This window comes from Prionailurus viverrinus, chromosome A1 (assembly GCF_022837055.1).
Source record: "Prionailurus viverrinus isolate Anna chromosome A1, UM_Priviv_1.0, whole genome shotgun sequence".
NCBI lineage: Eukaryota > Metazoa > Chordata > Mammalia > Carnivora > Felidae > Prionailurus > Prionailurus viverrinus.
This window is the reverse complement of record NC_062561.1, coordinates 27,321,796-27,334,509: the sequence shown is the minus strand read 5'-3', so window position 1 is coordinate 27,334,509 and position 12,714 is coordinate 27,321,796. Positions and strand designations below refer to the sequence as shown.

At 40.8% G+C, this 12,714-nt stretch overlaps 1 protein-coding gene across 5 annotated transcripts in view; it reads right to left on the bottom strand.

Annotated features, from left to right (window-relative positions):
* The window catches only part of ENOX1 (ecto-NOX disulfide-thiol exchanger 1), a 552,986-nt gene that overhangs the window by 200,424 nt on the left and 339,848 nt on the right, over nt 1-12,714 (bottom strand). For 4 of the 5 annotated variants that reach the window (XM_047876641.1, XM_047876659.1, XM_047876669.1 and 1 more), the window contains 2 exons: nt 8,088-8,231; nt 7,091-7,228 (listed from right to left, as the gene is read on the bottom strand). In XM_047876641.1, coding sequence (XP_047732597.1) covers nt 7,091-7,228; nt 8,088-8,231 — 282 coding nt within the window. The remainder of the gene's footprint in view (nt 1-7,090; nt 7,229-8,087; nt 8,232-12,714) is intronic. The other variant, XM_047876649.1, reaches the window with a different exon arrangement.

Sequence of the window (12,714 nt, the reverse complement as noted above, 5' to 3'; positions counted from 1 at the left end):
GATCAATAAATCCCAGTTAAGAGCAATGCTCCAGGAGATGAAAGGATTTAACACATGCCTCCTCATATCTGGGCATATTAAAGAGGATCAAGGTGTTCCTGGGAGGATTAACCAACCCAAGAAGGAAAGCAGAAAAAATATTCTGAGCCAGCAGAGAGGAATTAAAACGAGTGGAAGCATCAGCGAATGGAAGAGGGGAAAGAGAGGACTGTAGCCCAACCTGGCCTCCCCATGAGTTTTAAAGTTGATCTCTTCTCCGAGTGGCAGTAACAGAAGCAGTGACGGTGAACTCAGAGCTTTTAAAGAAGAAACAGGTGCGAGCCAAGGGACAATCCGTGTTCATAGATACTTGTAAGAGGGAAGAAGTCTTTTATGGGCTCTAAGTTAATCCCTCATGATAAGGCGTGTGGCGCTGTCTTGGACAAAGTCTTTGCATAGCTAATAGGGAAGTGTGATGCCTTTTCAGAACACGTATTTGAGATAACACAAATGGCATGTCAAGCCATTTGGGGTAAAAGATATCTACCAATCAAAGTCAACGACAGCTAAGGAGAGATACGCAGATGGGCTTTCTTTTGATAAACTGTCCTACGTACTTGTTTTTAAGAGGACAATAATACTCAAGCCAGCAAACTTCCTTTCTTGCGTCCCTTCACGTGTTACTGGCAGCACTCCCTGACACGGGCATGATTTAAGGGGATGCAGACAGCCTGGCATGTAATAGCGAGGCTCTCTAAACGATGATGCTCAGAGTCTTCTTTTGTTTTCGTTTTCCATCGTGTTGGAAGATTTTGAGATCAGGAAATAAAATTTCAACAAGTTTAGAGAAAAGCAAGCTAGAAGCTCATGGCCAGAGAATACCCAGGAAATATTACCAATCCCCACGTAGTCCTGGGCAAGAAACTTAAAAACGGGGGACTCGGCGGATGAGTTTTCAACTCTTCCAACTGATGATCATAACTTTGGAAAAGAAGCTGGGATATATAGGAAGGGAGCAGCTGGTCACACAGATGGTGTCCAAGCTCCTGATCTGATATTCCGGATTTGGGCTGATGACACCCATGGCGGGGGCTCCTGGAAAGTGACAACACGGATCAGAGAAAACTGGGAAGAAGGCTTTAGGCAAACTCTTGACCACGAGAGAATTATTTGGAAACCTGAGGTTAGGTAGTAACGCTATTCAGTGAAAACATAACCCAAGCCGTGTGCCAGATCATAGACAGCATAGAGAGACGGATGGTAGTGGAAAAGGATGTCCCCAGCTGATGGCAGGAATCTGGTTTACATGGCTATTCTGGTGTCTCACGAGATGCCAAGAGATCTTTTTTTTTTAATTTTTTTATTTTTAAAAAAAATTTTTTTTTTTCAACGTTTATTTATTTTTGGGACAGAGAGAGACAGAGCATGAACGGGGGAGGGGCAGAGAGAGAGGGAGACACAGAATCAGAAACAGGCTCCAGGCTCTGAGCCATCAGCCCAGAGCCTGACGCGGGGCTCGAACTCCTGGACCGCGAGATCGTGACCTGGCTGAAGTCGGACGCTTAACCGACTGCGCCACCCAGGCGCCCCGAGATTTTTTTTTTTTTTAAGCTAAATTAAGTTTGGGGAAGCCCGCATGCTACATACTACTCTTTGAAAGTATACATTGGATATGAGCATAGTAAAGACTTTGAAGAAACTCACAAAGAAAGCAACCTACGTGTTTTATTTTATTTTAAGTTTATTTATTTTGAGAGAGAGAGGGGTGAAGAGGCAGACAGGGGAAAGGGCAGAGAGAAAGAATCCCAAGGAGGTTCGGCATGGCCTGCACAGAGCCCAACGTGGGGTGGGGCTTGACCTCGGGGACTGTGAGATCATGACCTGAGCCTAAACCAAGAGTTCAATGCTCAACTGACTGAGCCACCCAGGTGCTCTGCAACCCACCTGTTTTCATTTTTTTTTTAATGTTTATTCAATTTTGTTTTGAGAGAGAGAGACAGAGTGTGAGTGGGGGAGGGGCAAAGAGAGAGAGAGGGGGAGACACAGAATCTGAAGAAGGCTCCAGGCTCCAAGTTGTCAGCACAGAGCCCGACACAGGGCTCAAACCAATGAACCATGAGATCATGACCTGAGCCGAAGTCTGACACTTAACTGACTGAACCGCAATCTACCTATTTTAAACCCAGAGTTTGCCTTGGCTATTAGGCCACGTAAATACTTATATGACATCCACTTTACCTAACAACCCCAGGGCACTGGTGTTCTAACAGATCAGTTTAGAAAACCTAGATCTATATCAATGCACAAAGTGTTGAAATGCACAAAATTAAAAGTTCCACAAAACTAAAAGTAGGAGGAATAAAATAAACATGAAACAATAATATAAGGAGGTAAATATTATGCTACAGATAAACCAAGACATTGAAGTACAGGATTTAGGGCTGGAGTAACACACCATAATGGTATATTTTAGATAAAAGAAACTGATTCAATACGATGATCTTAAGCAGCACATGACAGGAAGAAGGTCGCCAGGCAAGTTCATGAGCATGGGGCTGGAATCATGGTGGGAACACGGGGGGACGGTAGAGGGGAAGAAAATGGAAGAGCTGTAACTGTGGAAGCCACAATAACACATCAGAAAGGTGCAATGGGACAGTGGTGGGTGATCTGATTTCCCGGGGAAAACTTTCTGATAAAAGCAGAGGATGTAAAAAATGTGTGCCTTCCTTCCTTTGCTGATAATTTTAATCTCTCAATAAACAGAAGTACTGGTGGAGAATGGGATTGGGTGTCAGTTCAGTTTTAACAAACATGGGAAGAGTAGTTGGTCATTTAGAAATATCAGAAACTTTGGGAGAAGGCCAAGTGCTTGTAAAATCCAGCCTCTCCATAATCCTGTCAGAGACATTTTAGAGGGGATTTCTTGGAAGGAAGGCTACACTAAATAATCTTTAAGCCCCTTCTGAGACAGTAAAGACTGCCTCTCACATTCCACAGGCACCCCGAAGAATTCCAGAGGCGGCTGCATGTGAACTGAGCAGGAAACAGCCGTCTGTGACTGCCTTGAAAGAAACAAACAGCATTACCCATGCAGTCCAGTAAAAAGAGCATAAGAGATGTCATATAAATACTCCATAGAGCTGGAAGGACTGAGACAATGTGGTGCTGGAATAAAGATAGATCAGAAGTACAGAACAGATACTTCAAACATGGGATAGAAATATGCATAAGAATGGAATGTTTGATACAAAGGTAAAAAAGATAAAAGTAAGCCAACGGAGGCCCAGAAAACTGGGAATACGTATCAGCTTCTACAGTGGGACAAGCCTTTTCGTATTTAGAAATGGAATAAAGAACTTATAAAGGAAAAGTTAAACATATTTTTTTTTAGAAAAACAACATTAAGAGGCAAAAAAAACCAGACTATATAAGTGTTTTTAGGAAATATGAATTCCAAAGATTAAAATGCTTAATAATAAATAACCAAATGTAAACCAAAAAGGTTTGAGCTCTGTGTGATAAATGGATACAGTATGAAAGTAATCTATTTGCAAAAGAGGAAATACTAATAACAGAGGAGGTAAATAATTTACAAAGGGTAGATATAAAAAAAAATGAGGGCAAAATCATAGGATGCCATCTTTACATATCAAATTAGCAAATGAATATTAAATACATACGCATATTTTGGAAATTAATCGCCCAGCATTTAACAAGAAACTTTCAAATGTTCATTTGTTGTGATCTGCTAGTTTTACATACAGGAGTCTATCCAAGGACAGTAATTCTAATTGCTGGAAAGCTCTATGCGTGGAAATGGTTCACATAATATTACCTGTTTTAAAAAATGAGCAAAAAAGGAAGGAAGGAATAAGAGTTAATAGTTAATGAATGCTTTTTATGTGTAGGTGCTGTGTGGTTATCGCACGTAAACTATCATATTAAAATCTCGCAACAGTCCCATGAACTAGACATAATCACCATTTTACAAAAAAGGTAACATGCTTCTCTCTGTGCTTGAAGACATTAAATTCTCCAAACAAACTTGCCTTCTAAGAGTGAAACAATGGAAACAGCCTAAATGTAAACACTAGGCTGGTTAAATAAATTGGAGGTTTGTTCCATGGATTATTTACATTTCTTACATATAAAACAATAAAATGGAAAAACTAACTTAGGACAAGGTGTTAATAAAAATACACAATAGAGTATTTAATGTGATGAAAATGTTTCCGTGGAAAAAAGACTGGAAGAAACTGCAGACACACTAAGTGAATAAAACAGAACCCGACCCTGAGAAAGTGCCAACAAACGGGGTCAGCGGGAGCCCCGAGGAACCACGTGAAGTACAGTTCACCTGGCAGAAAGCAGAAATGACGAAGGGACACCCAGGAAGACCCTGAGAGGCTCGAAAACAGTTGAAGCAGTCTGGCTAGTACAGGAGATAGAGAATGTAATGCAGGGCAGATACGGTAAATCTTCTATAACGAGCAGGGGCTGTAATTCTTTTCATGGTAAGTTGCCGGGAAAATCATAAATTGGTCATGGTTAAAATGTCACAAGACTCAAAATCATAAAGAAAAAATAATGAATTATTGAGGTTGTGGCTTACTCTGGAAGTTACACAACATTTTCTGACACAAGTGGGAGGTGGAGACAAGAGCAATTTCTGCTAGATAAGCATTTCAATTAGGCAGTTGGGAAAATTTGGGTGGAAAAATGCAAATCTTTACTCTCGAGTTAGTAGATGGAAGTATCTGCCTGGGTAAGCTTTCGGGAAAAGGGGTCTGGATCAACGCATGTTCAGACCATAGAAAATGTCACTGCTTGGCCAAAATGAACAAAGCAGGAGACTATAGATGCTGGAGACGATGTGGAGAAATGGGAACCCTCTTGCACTGTTGGTGGGAATGCAAACTGGTGCAGCCACTCTGGAAAGCAGTGTGGAGGTTCCTCTAAAAATTAAAAATAGACCTACCCTATGACCCAGCAGTAGCACTGCTAGGAATTTACCCAAGGGATACAGGAGTACTGATGCATAGGGGCACTTGTACCCCAATGTTTATAGCAGCACTCTGAACAATAGCCAAATTGTGGAAAAAGCCTAAATGTCCATCAACTGATGAATGGATAAAGAAATTGTGGTTTATATACACAATGGAGTACTACGTGGCAATGAGAAAGAATGAAATATGGCCTTTTGTAGCAACGTGGATGGAACTGGAGAGTGTGATGCTAAGTGAAATAAGCCATACAGAGAAAGACAGATACCATATGGTTTCACTCTTATGTGGATCCTGAGAAACTTAACAGAAACCCATGGGGGAGGGAAGGAAAAAAAAAAAGAGGTTAGAGTGGGAGAGAGCCAAAGCATAAGAGACTCTTAAAAACTGAGAACAAACTGAGGGTCGATGGGGGGTGGGAGGGAGGGGAGAGTGGGTGATGGGTACTGAGTAGGGCACCTTTTGGGATGAGCACTGGGTGTTGTATGGAAACCAATTTGACAATAAATTTCATATATTGAAAACAAAATTTCAAAAATGCAAAGAAAGCATGTGACAAAAAAAAAAGAAAATGTCACTGCTGCACATATATACACAGCACGCACCAGACTAATCCTCAACTCAATGTGAGTTTTATACTTTGGAGAATTTCATAAATATCCTAAGAATACTGTTTTATAACTCAGGATCTGACTCTCTTTTTTCTGTCTCCCACTTGTCGCTGTCTCCTGTCTTCTCTCCTGTTCTTTCTTGTTATATTAAAAAAAAACCCATACGTATACATTCACATATATGTATGTGTACATGTACATATATATATGTACAGGTACACACACACATAAAACTTACTGTAACTAGTTTAGAATTTCCTATCTATGGCCACTATTGAAAAACAATAAAAACAACAAAAAAACCAAACAAATGTTTGGTCACCTCAGCACAAAATACACAGGTTTGTGGGGGCAGAAACTACCTCTCCAATGGCGACTGCTTTCTACTTGGTGCATACCATCTACCCTCATCTGACTTGACGGGCAAAAGTGAATTGTTCCTCTGACGTAACAATGACCATAACATAATAACTGACTGTCACCTCTCCATTGGAAATTCTGGGAGGGCAGGGACCATGCCTGGTTTGTTTATAGCTGGAGCACCCACACCAGGACAGTAACTCAATAAATGTTTGTTGAATGAACAAAGGAGCGAATGAGCGAATGAGTGGATATTGCAAGTTTTATGTATCTTTCTGGACAGCCCAAGTCCTACTCTTCTGAGAATATCTTCTCTTAGAGCCCCAGTGATCGACCCTTCTGGAAATTACTACATTATTGGCCTGTGTTACCACTTCGCACCTGATTCTACACATTATTCTAATTGCTGGGTTTTGTTGTTGTTGTTGTTGTTGTGCTTTGCAATTTAGGGAGACATGGTCCTCAGGAACACTTATGTATGTATATATCTATTCTCTTCCCTGGAGTATTTGTTCCACAGCACACAGAAAGTCCTCAATAAAGATGTATTAAATTAAATGATGAAATCTTTTAAACGGCCTTCTACTTGGGCACATTTCTAAACATTTTCCCTATTGAATGCATCGTATCATGATTCCAAAGAGTGACGGGAAAAATGTGGACTAGTGTCAGCTGAGTTGAATTTCTAGTTCCGCCACCGCAGTGCTGGAAAAGCCACCTGAATGCTGGTCCTCTGTTTCCCCGTCTTTGAAATGTGAACATTCGTAAGCAAACAAACAATATCCACCTGCCTCAAAAAGACGACTGTGGAATCAGATGGCATAATGTAGGTGAAGGAGTTTTGCAAATTACAAAGCAAACGTTAGCTCTTCTATTTAGCAATTTAAAACATGAAATTGATATCGCAATGCCACAGATGATATATACTACACATGGCTTTTTCTGAGAATAGCTGTCGGGCAGGAGAGCAAGGTGATGAGGAAAAGAATCTCAAGCACAACCTGCCAGACAAATCCCAGTCATAAACATGCCCCATGTTGACTATGCTCAACACTTGAGTGTGGGTAGATTACTGGACACCTGTCACCAACACCCTTTGGTACTGCTGCGAAGTACCTTGAAACCCAAGCTTACCAGACACAAGCTGCTGTCCAGGCAACCCCACGGGAACCATGCCCAAGTTATTCATGGCGGTGGCCCAGGCTGTGGGATCGGTCACGGACATGTTGAGCTGGGTTGTGTCTATCGCTATACTCCCCAAACCATCAGCTGCTGCGGGGAAAAACAAACTGTGACTTCCAGTCAACAGGCAAGAGTGTTTGTTTTAAAGGAGATCACATTGCTAGAGATGCAAGACTTCACTTAGCACATTCCCCAACCACGCGAAAATAAAGCACTGTAATCTACAGCAATGTTTTCTCCAGACGTAAACATAAAGGGTTTCCAAATACATTCTGGGAGGAAACTTAATGACATGTAGTTTGTATTACACACAGCATGCCATTAAGGAAGCACTCCTGGAAAAAAATGGAGGAACTGCTTCTTTCTCTTAGTGAGACAATGTGAATTAAGTTCTAAGGTGGAGAGGCAGAACAGGACCACTCCTTTGGTAAGGGAAAAAAAAAGTCAATTGGTTCAGTAAACTAAAAATAAATGCCATCATCTATTTCTGAGTAGAATTTTGGAGCAGGCACACCTTCCAGCTATTTAACAGAATTTTTAAAAACAGTCGCCAAGCAGCGACTCAGTTCGGTCCTAACTGAATTTATCAGGGTTACCTTGTAACATACTCTTTCCTTTCTAAGCTTTTTGTATCATTCCATTATGGAAATGCAGGTGTCTGCTTAAGATGACTCTTCCAAAATATTTCTTGTAAGTTCAGACTTTCATCAAAACCAAATAAATAAATAATAACATTAAAAACAAAGAGCACAGGGCCAGAAAAAAAAAACAACTCAGCAAAACATGTGAAATTTGACTTAATGATTTTTGATGTATGCTAGTCCCATGGCCCCATTTCTTTAAGGATCCCAGGTTCCCGGTTCAATGCCTATTTTCACGGCCGGGCAAGCTCTTCCCCTAAGAACTCACAACGCCTTGTTTGTGTCCTGGGCGGGCCACTGACATTTACCTGCAGCCATCATCTGAGGAAGCTGCTGGGGACACCGGCTGATGCTTTCCACGCCACCTGCATCTACGACTGAACTATGAGCATCCTTGGGGGCAGGTGCGCTCTGATGGCTGAGTGCAGGTTCCCCACGGAGGTCATCGGATTCTGCAAAAGGGGAGAGGAGGGTGGTGAGAGATCACGACAGTTAGCTGAGGGAGCCTTTGAGGAAAACACTGTTGTCTGGGCAAAAACCGATGAACAACAAAGGACAACTTCCAGTCACAGACTGAGACTCAGGGAGGGGCTGCTTCCTGAGCCCCGGGCGGCCCAGCCGGTCCCTACCTAGGTTTGGCCTGGGTGCGCTGGGCGGGCCAGCTGTCAGCTCACCTAGAGCCATGCTGCCTGAATAAGCCGCCCCTTGTGCAAGCGGCCAGGGCCTTCCTTGCCTCCTACTGAAGAGACTTCACAGACGGGGCTTATCAGCCCCGGCACAGCCTCTTCCACTCACTACACATCAATGGAGAGGGCAGACTCGGGGCTAAATATGATTTTCTTTAAGTTAAAAAATTAATTGATGTTGTTATTTTGGAGGACGGTCGTCTGTGAAATGTATTCGGGTGGGGGGGGGGGGTGGGGAATGGAGGGCAGAGGAAGAGAAAAGCCAGGAGCTATTCGCCGTGAAGCTGGTAAAGGAGTGCGCCCAGATTACAATAGCCAGCAGAGGCAGAGGGAAAGAATAGTGCGCCTCTCATAAAAGAAGATGGAGAGGATGTTGGGGCAGCAAAGAGACACAGTTGTTTCTTTTATTTCTACGAAGATAAATTGAACAGGCCACAGTTTGTTGGGTCTGGGTTTTCCCTAGCCTCACAGCGCACACGCATGCGCGTGCACACACGCACGCACACACGCACACACACATACATCTATATGCACGTATTTTTGTTAAACTTTCCAAAGCACTCTTCTAGTAAAAACAAATAATAAAGCATTAAATACAGCTGCAAAGGAAAGGGTCCCTCTATAGCCCGCTATTTATAAAATAACCTTCCCCCCATCCTTAAAAATGCAAAAACATAGCATTCATACAGAGTGTTTTTCATGCACACGTATTTTAAGTGCACATTCAGCAGTTCAAAACTGAAAGGCCAAACATACCGCTGACGTGTGGGATCTGCGAAGTTTGAATTTTAGGTGGATTTGATGTAATAGTTTAATTATTTCTTTTTATTTAGGTATAAACTTAGAAGTTTTTCTAATCCATGTTTTTGCTATTGGGTATTTTAGAATTACATGCGATGGTCTGTTTGTGTGTGTCTAGTTCACACTTTATAAGTTTAGTTCAAATGGAAGCTCAGATTTCAGTATTTCAAGGAATAGGTGGGTGATAGCAAATTGTTTCCATAGTCTCCACAAACACCTAGCCCTCGACCGGAGGGGCACATGAGATGGTGGGGAATATTTTCCAATAGCTTGTTGGCAGATGATACATCATCATTCAATAGAAAATGATTCCAACTTTGAGAGCAAACTGCACTCAAGACAAATGCTTTATACCTTGCAATGAAACTCACCTACCCATGGGGCGCCTGGGCGGTTCAGTCAGTTTAAGTGTCCGACTTTGGCTCAAGTCATGATCTTGCAATTCATGGGTTTGAGCCCCCCACATGGGGTTCTGTGCTGCCAGCTCAGAGCCTGGAGCCTGCTTCGGATTCTGTGTCTCCCTCTCTCTCTGCCTTTCCCCCACTCATGCTCTGTTTCTCTCTCAAAAATGAACAAACATTAAAAAATTAAAAAAAAAAAACCCAAAACTCTACTACCCAAATGAATTGAGACCTTGTTCACTTGTGGTGAATCAATTATTCACCACGGCAATGGATGCCATCAGACAACGTTCTCACCATAGAAAATGAACTCAGTAACAAATACATAACAGATCTAAATGTCTGCCCTTTGGCTACCCACACACCAGCTATATTTCTATGATGAAACCTCACAGCACTTTCCCCTGTCTACCTCCAACCAGTTCAGATCACCACAGCAGAGTCCGGCTAGACTGTTCATTCTTTTGCTCAAATGGCCATGGAGTAGAGTTGTTTCAGATCGTTGCAAGGTCACCATTTGTCTTACTTATCTCCCTAAATGAAGTTTAGTTGGCTGGCTTCCTGCCAGCTTGGGTTCTCTCCAAATGGGCATTAATCACAACTTTCTGTCCAATGAGTCTGCAGTTCTGGAATATTACATCAAAGAACATCCCTTTACTTTGTAGGCTTTACAACTGGTATCTGACCTGCCATGTTTCCCCTTGCCTTTTTGCAACAGTATTTTAGGGATGCCGTTAGCTTTCCATGGCTCTATAACTGTCTGTTCCAAAGGTAGTTTTCTCCTCAGTGATTATAGTGTCACATGGGGACATCAAACGTCCCAGGGGCCCATAGTGCCCACCCACACTTTCATGCCCATCCTAAACTAATGCTGTTCCATTGGGAACAGTAATGAACTGTTACTGTGTCATACAACAAATAAGAAACAAACAAAAAAAGTCATTGCTTTGTTGGCAAGATGTAAGATGTAAACCTGAATTTATCCCCTAATGAGACTCTGTGACACTTAATTTATTACATGCCTTCAATCTACCAACCAATGGTTTCAATGTCATACAACTTCATGTAACTGCCATGTACCTAGAATGGTGACTCCAAAGTAAGTTGTATCACCTCTTAGGCATTTCCAAGAGTCTCAAGGAAGCCAGGCAATTTTTAAAAAAAATGTAAATTTCCTTGATGCTTGGAAGAAAGATGATATTTTAAATTAATTACTACCTAGTAATTTATGAATGGTTGCAAGAGTAATTTTTATACTCTCCTAACATCTATCGTTCCTATTGAATACCTGCCTCTTTACATGACTCAAAGCCATAGTGCCTAATTTATCATTCGAATCCATTTCTCTGCCTTAGTTTTCTTATTTCTAAACTATAGAAAAGATTGATCATGTTAATGGTGTTTACTTACACACAGAGATGTGGGGAGTTAAAAAATTATAGCTAATAAAGCACTTGGAATATAGTAGATGCTAATTATTATTATTTTATTTGGAAGTGTAGTGTTTCTATGAAGGTACCCTGGGATCTCAGTGTTCTACGGGATAATTATGTAATTAATTCTAAAACAGCGAGTAACACTTGATATTTCTAAAAGTAAGCACTGCCCTAGTTTTCTATGCCACACCTAAATTGTAGCAGAATATTGTTTTATTTTCCACAAATCCTTTATAAAATAATACAACGTGAATTAAAAGATGTATGAATTTTCTTCTCTAGGCTATTCTTCTGTTTATGCAACTGTGAAAGCTTTCAAGAAACTGATGACTAATTGTGAAATTAGCAGTTTGAATTTACAGCTTTTAGTAAGACAAGATCATCACAAAACCAATCGGATGTACAAAATGCCAAGGTTAATGATACAGCACTGTCCAGGGTTCAGATGAAATCTAACCTGTTCTTTGTTAAGGTATATGCACGTACAAAATCTCATACCCAATTTCGTAACTGTTCAACAAGATCGATTTATGCTCAGGATTTCACCGGGCTGCATCAACTAGGGCAAATAATTTTTGAAACTCACCAAGCCTATGAAAATACTATTTTCCCCCATTCCTCCCTCAAAAGAAACAAACAGACAAACAAACAGCACAGGTTTTCTCACTGTAACACAACTCTTGCTAACCCTGTCCAACTTTCACGTGTCCCCAGGACACACACACACACTATGAATAATAAAACCCATCTGCAACTGTCCACAAAGCATAGATTGCTATAAAATGGGGGTAGAGATGAGTTAAGTATTGAAATTTTATTTTTTAAAATTTAACAGAATGATTTTGTTTGATGTTAAAGTACATAATATATACTTATATGTTATTTATATATAATAATCATATATAATTATAGTATGTTTATACATTTATAAAATATATTTAAAACTATATATAAACTGTATGTGTATATATATATACACACACACAAACACACATATGTTTTTCAAGTGAATTCAGTCATAGAAGAAAGGAAGGAAACTAAAAAGGAAAATAAAAAGAGAAAGAAGGAAATGACAAAGGAACAAAGGAATAAACTTCAGTTCCAGGGTCCAATTCCAAAGGCTGGAGGTTTGAAAACTAAAGAACACAAAAGGGGAAATTGTTGTTGGGAACTAGAACACAGACGAATTTAAAGTGTCAAAGAAAGACAATTTTTAAAAATGTTAGATCCTTCCAGATAAGCTTTTGGTGCACTTAACAAGTCATTCTTCATGATCTAAGATTCCACACCTCCCTGGCAACCAATGTGGGGCCATCATCAGGTTACCGGGATGCTCCCCTTTTGTGAGACTTCTTGCAGCTGTTCTTTGAATGAGCTGAAATCTATAAATAACAGCATCTCCAGACCCATTAAACAGTACATTAGTGTAATAAAGGCACATACGTACATATATGCTAAAGAAGTGATATCATTGGAAGAAAGGAAAAATTTCCATTTGGCACGTACTACAGAGGAAAGAAAGCAGGTCTGGCCGTTTCTCAAACACAAAATATCATTAAGGATCTGAGCTTGCGTCCTCCATTTTTCCATTCTGTCTAGCAGCCAGTTTTA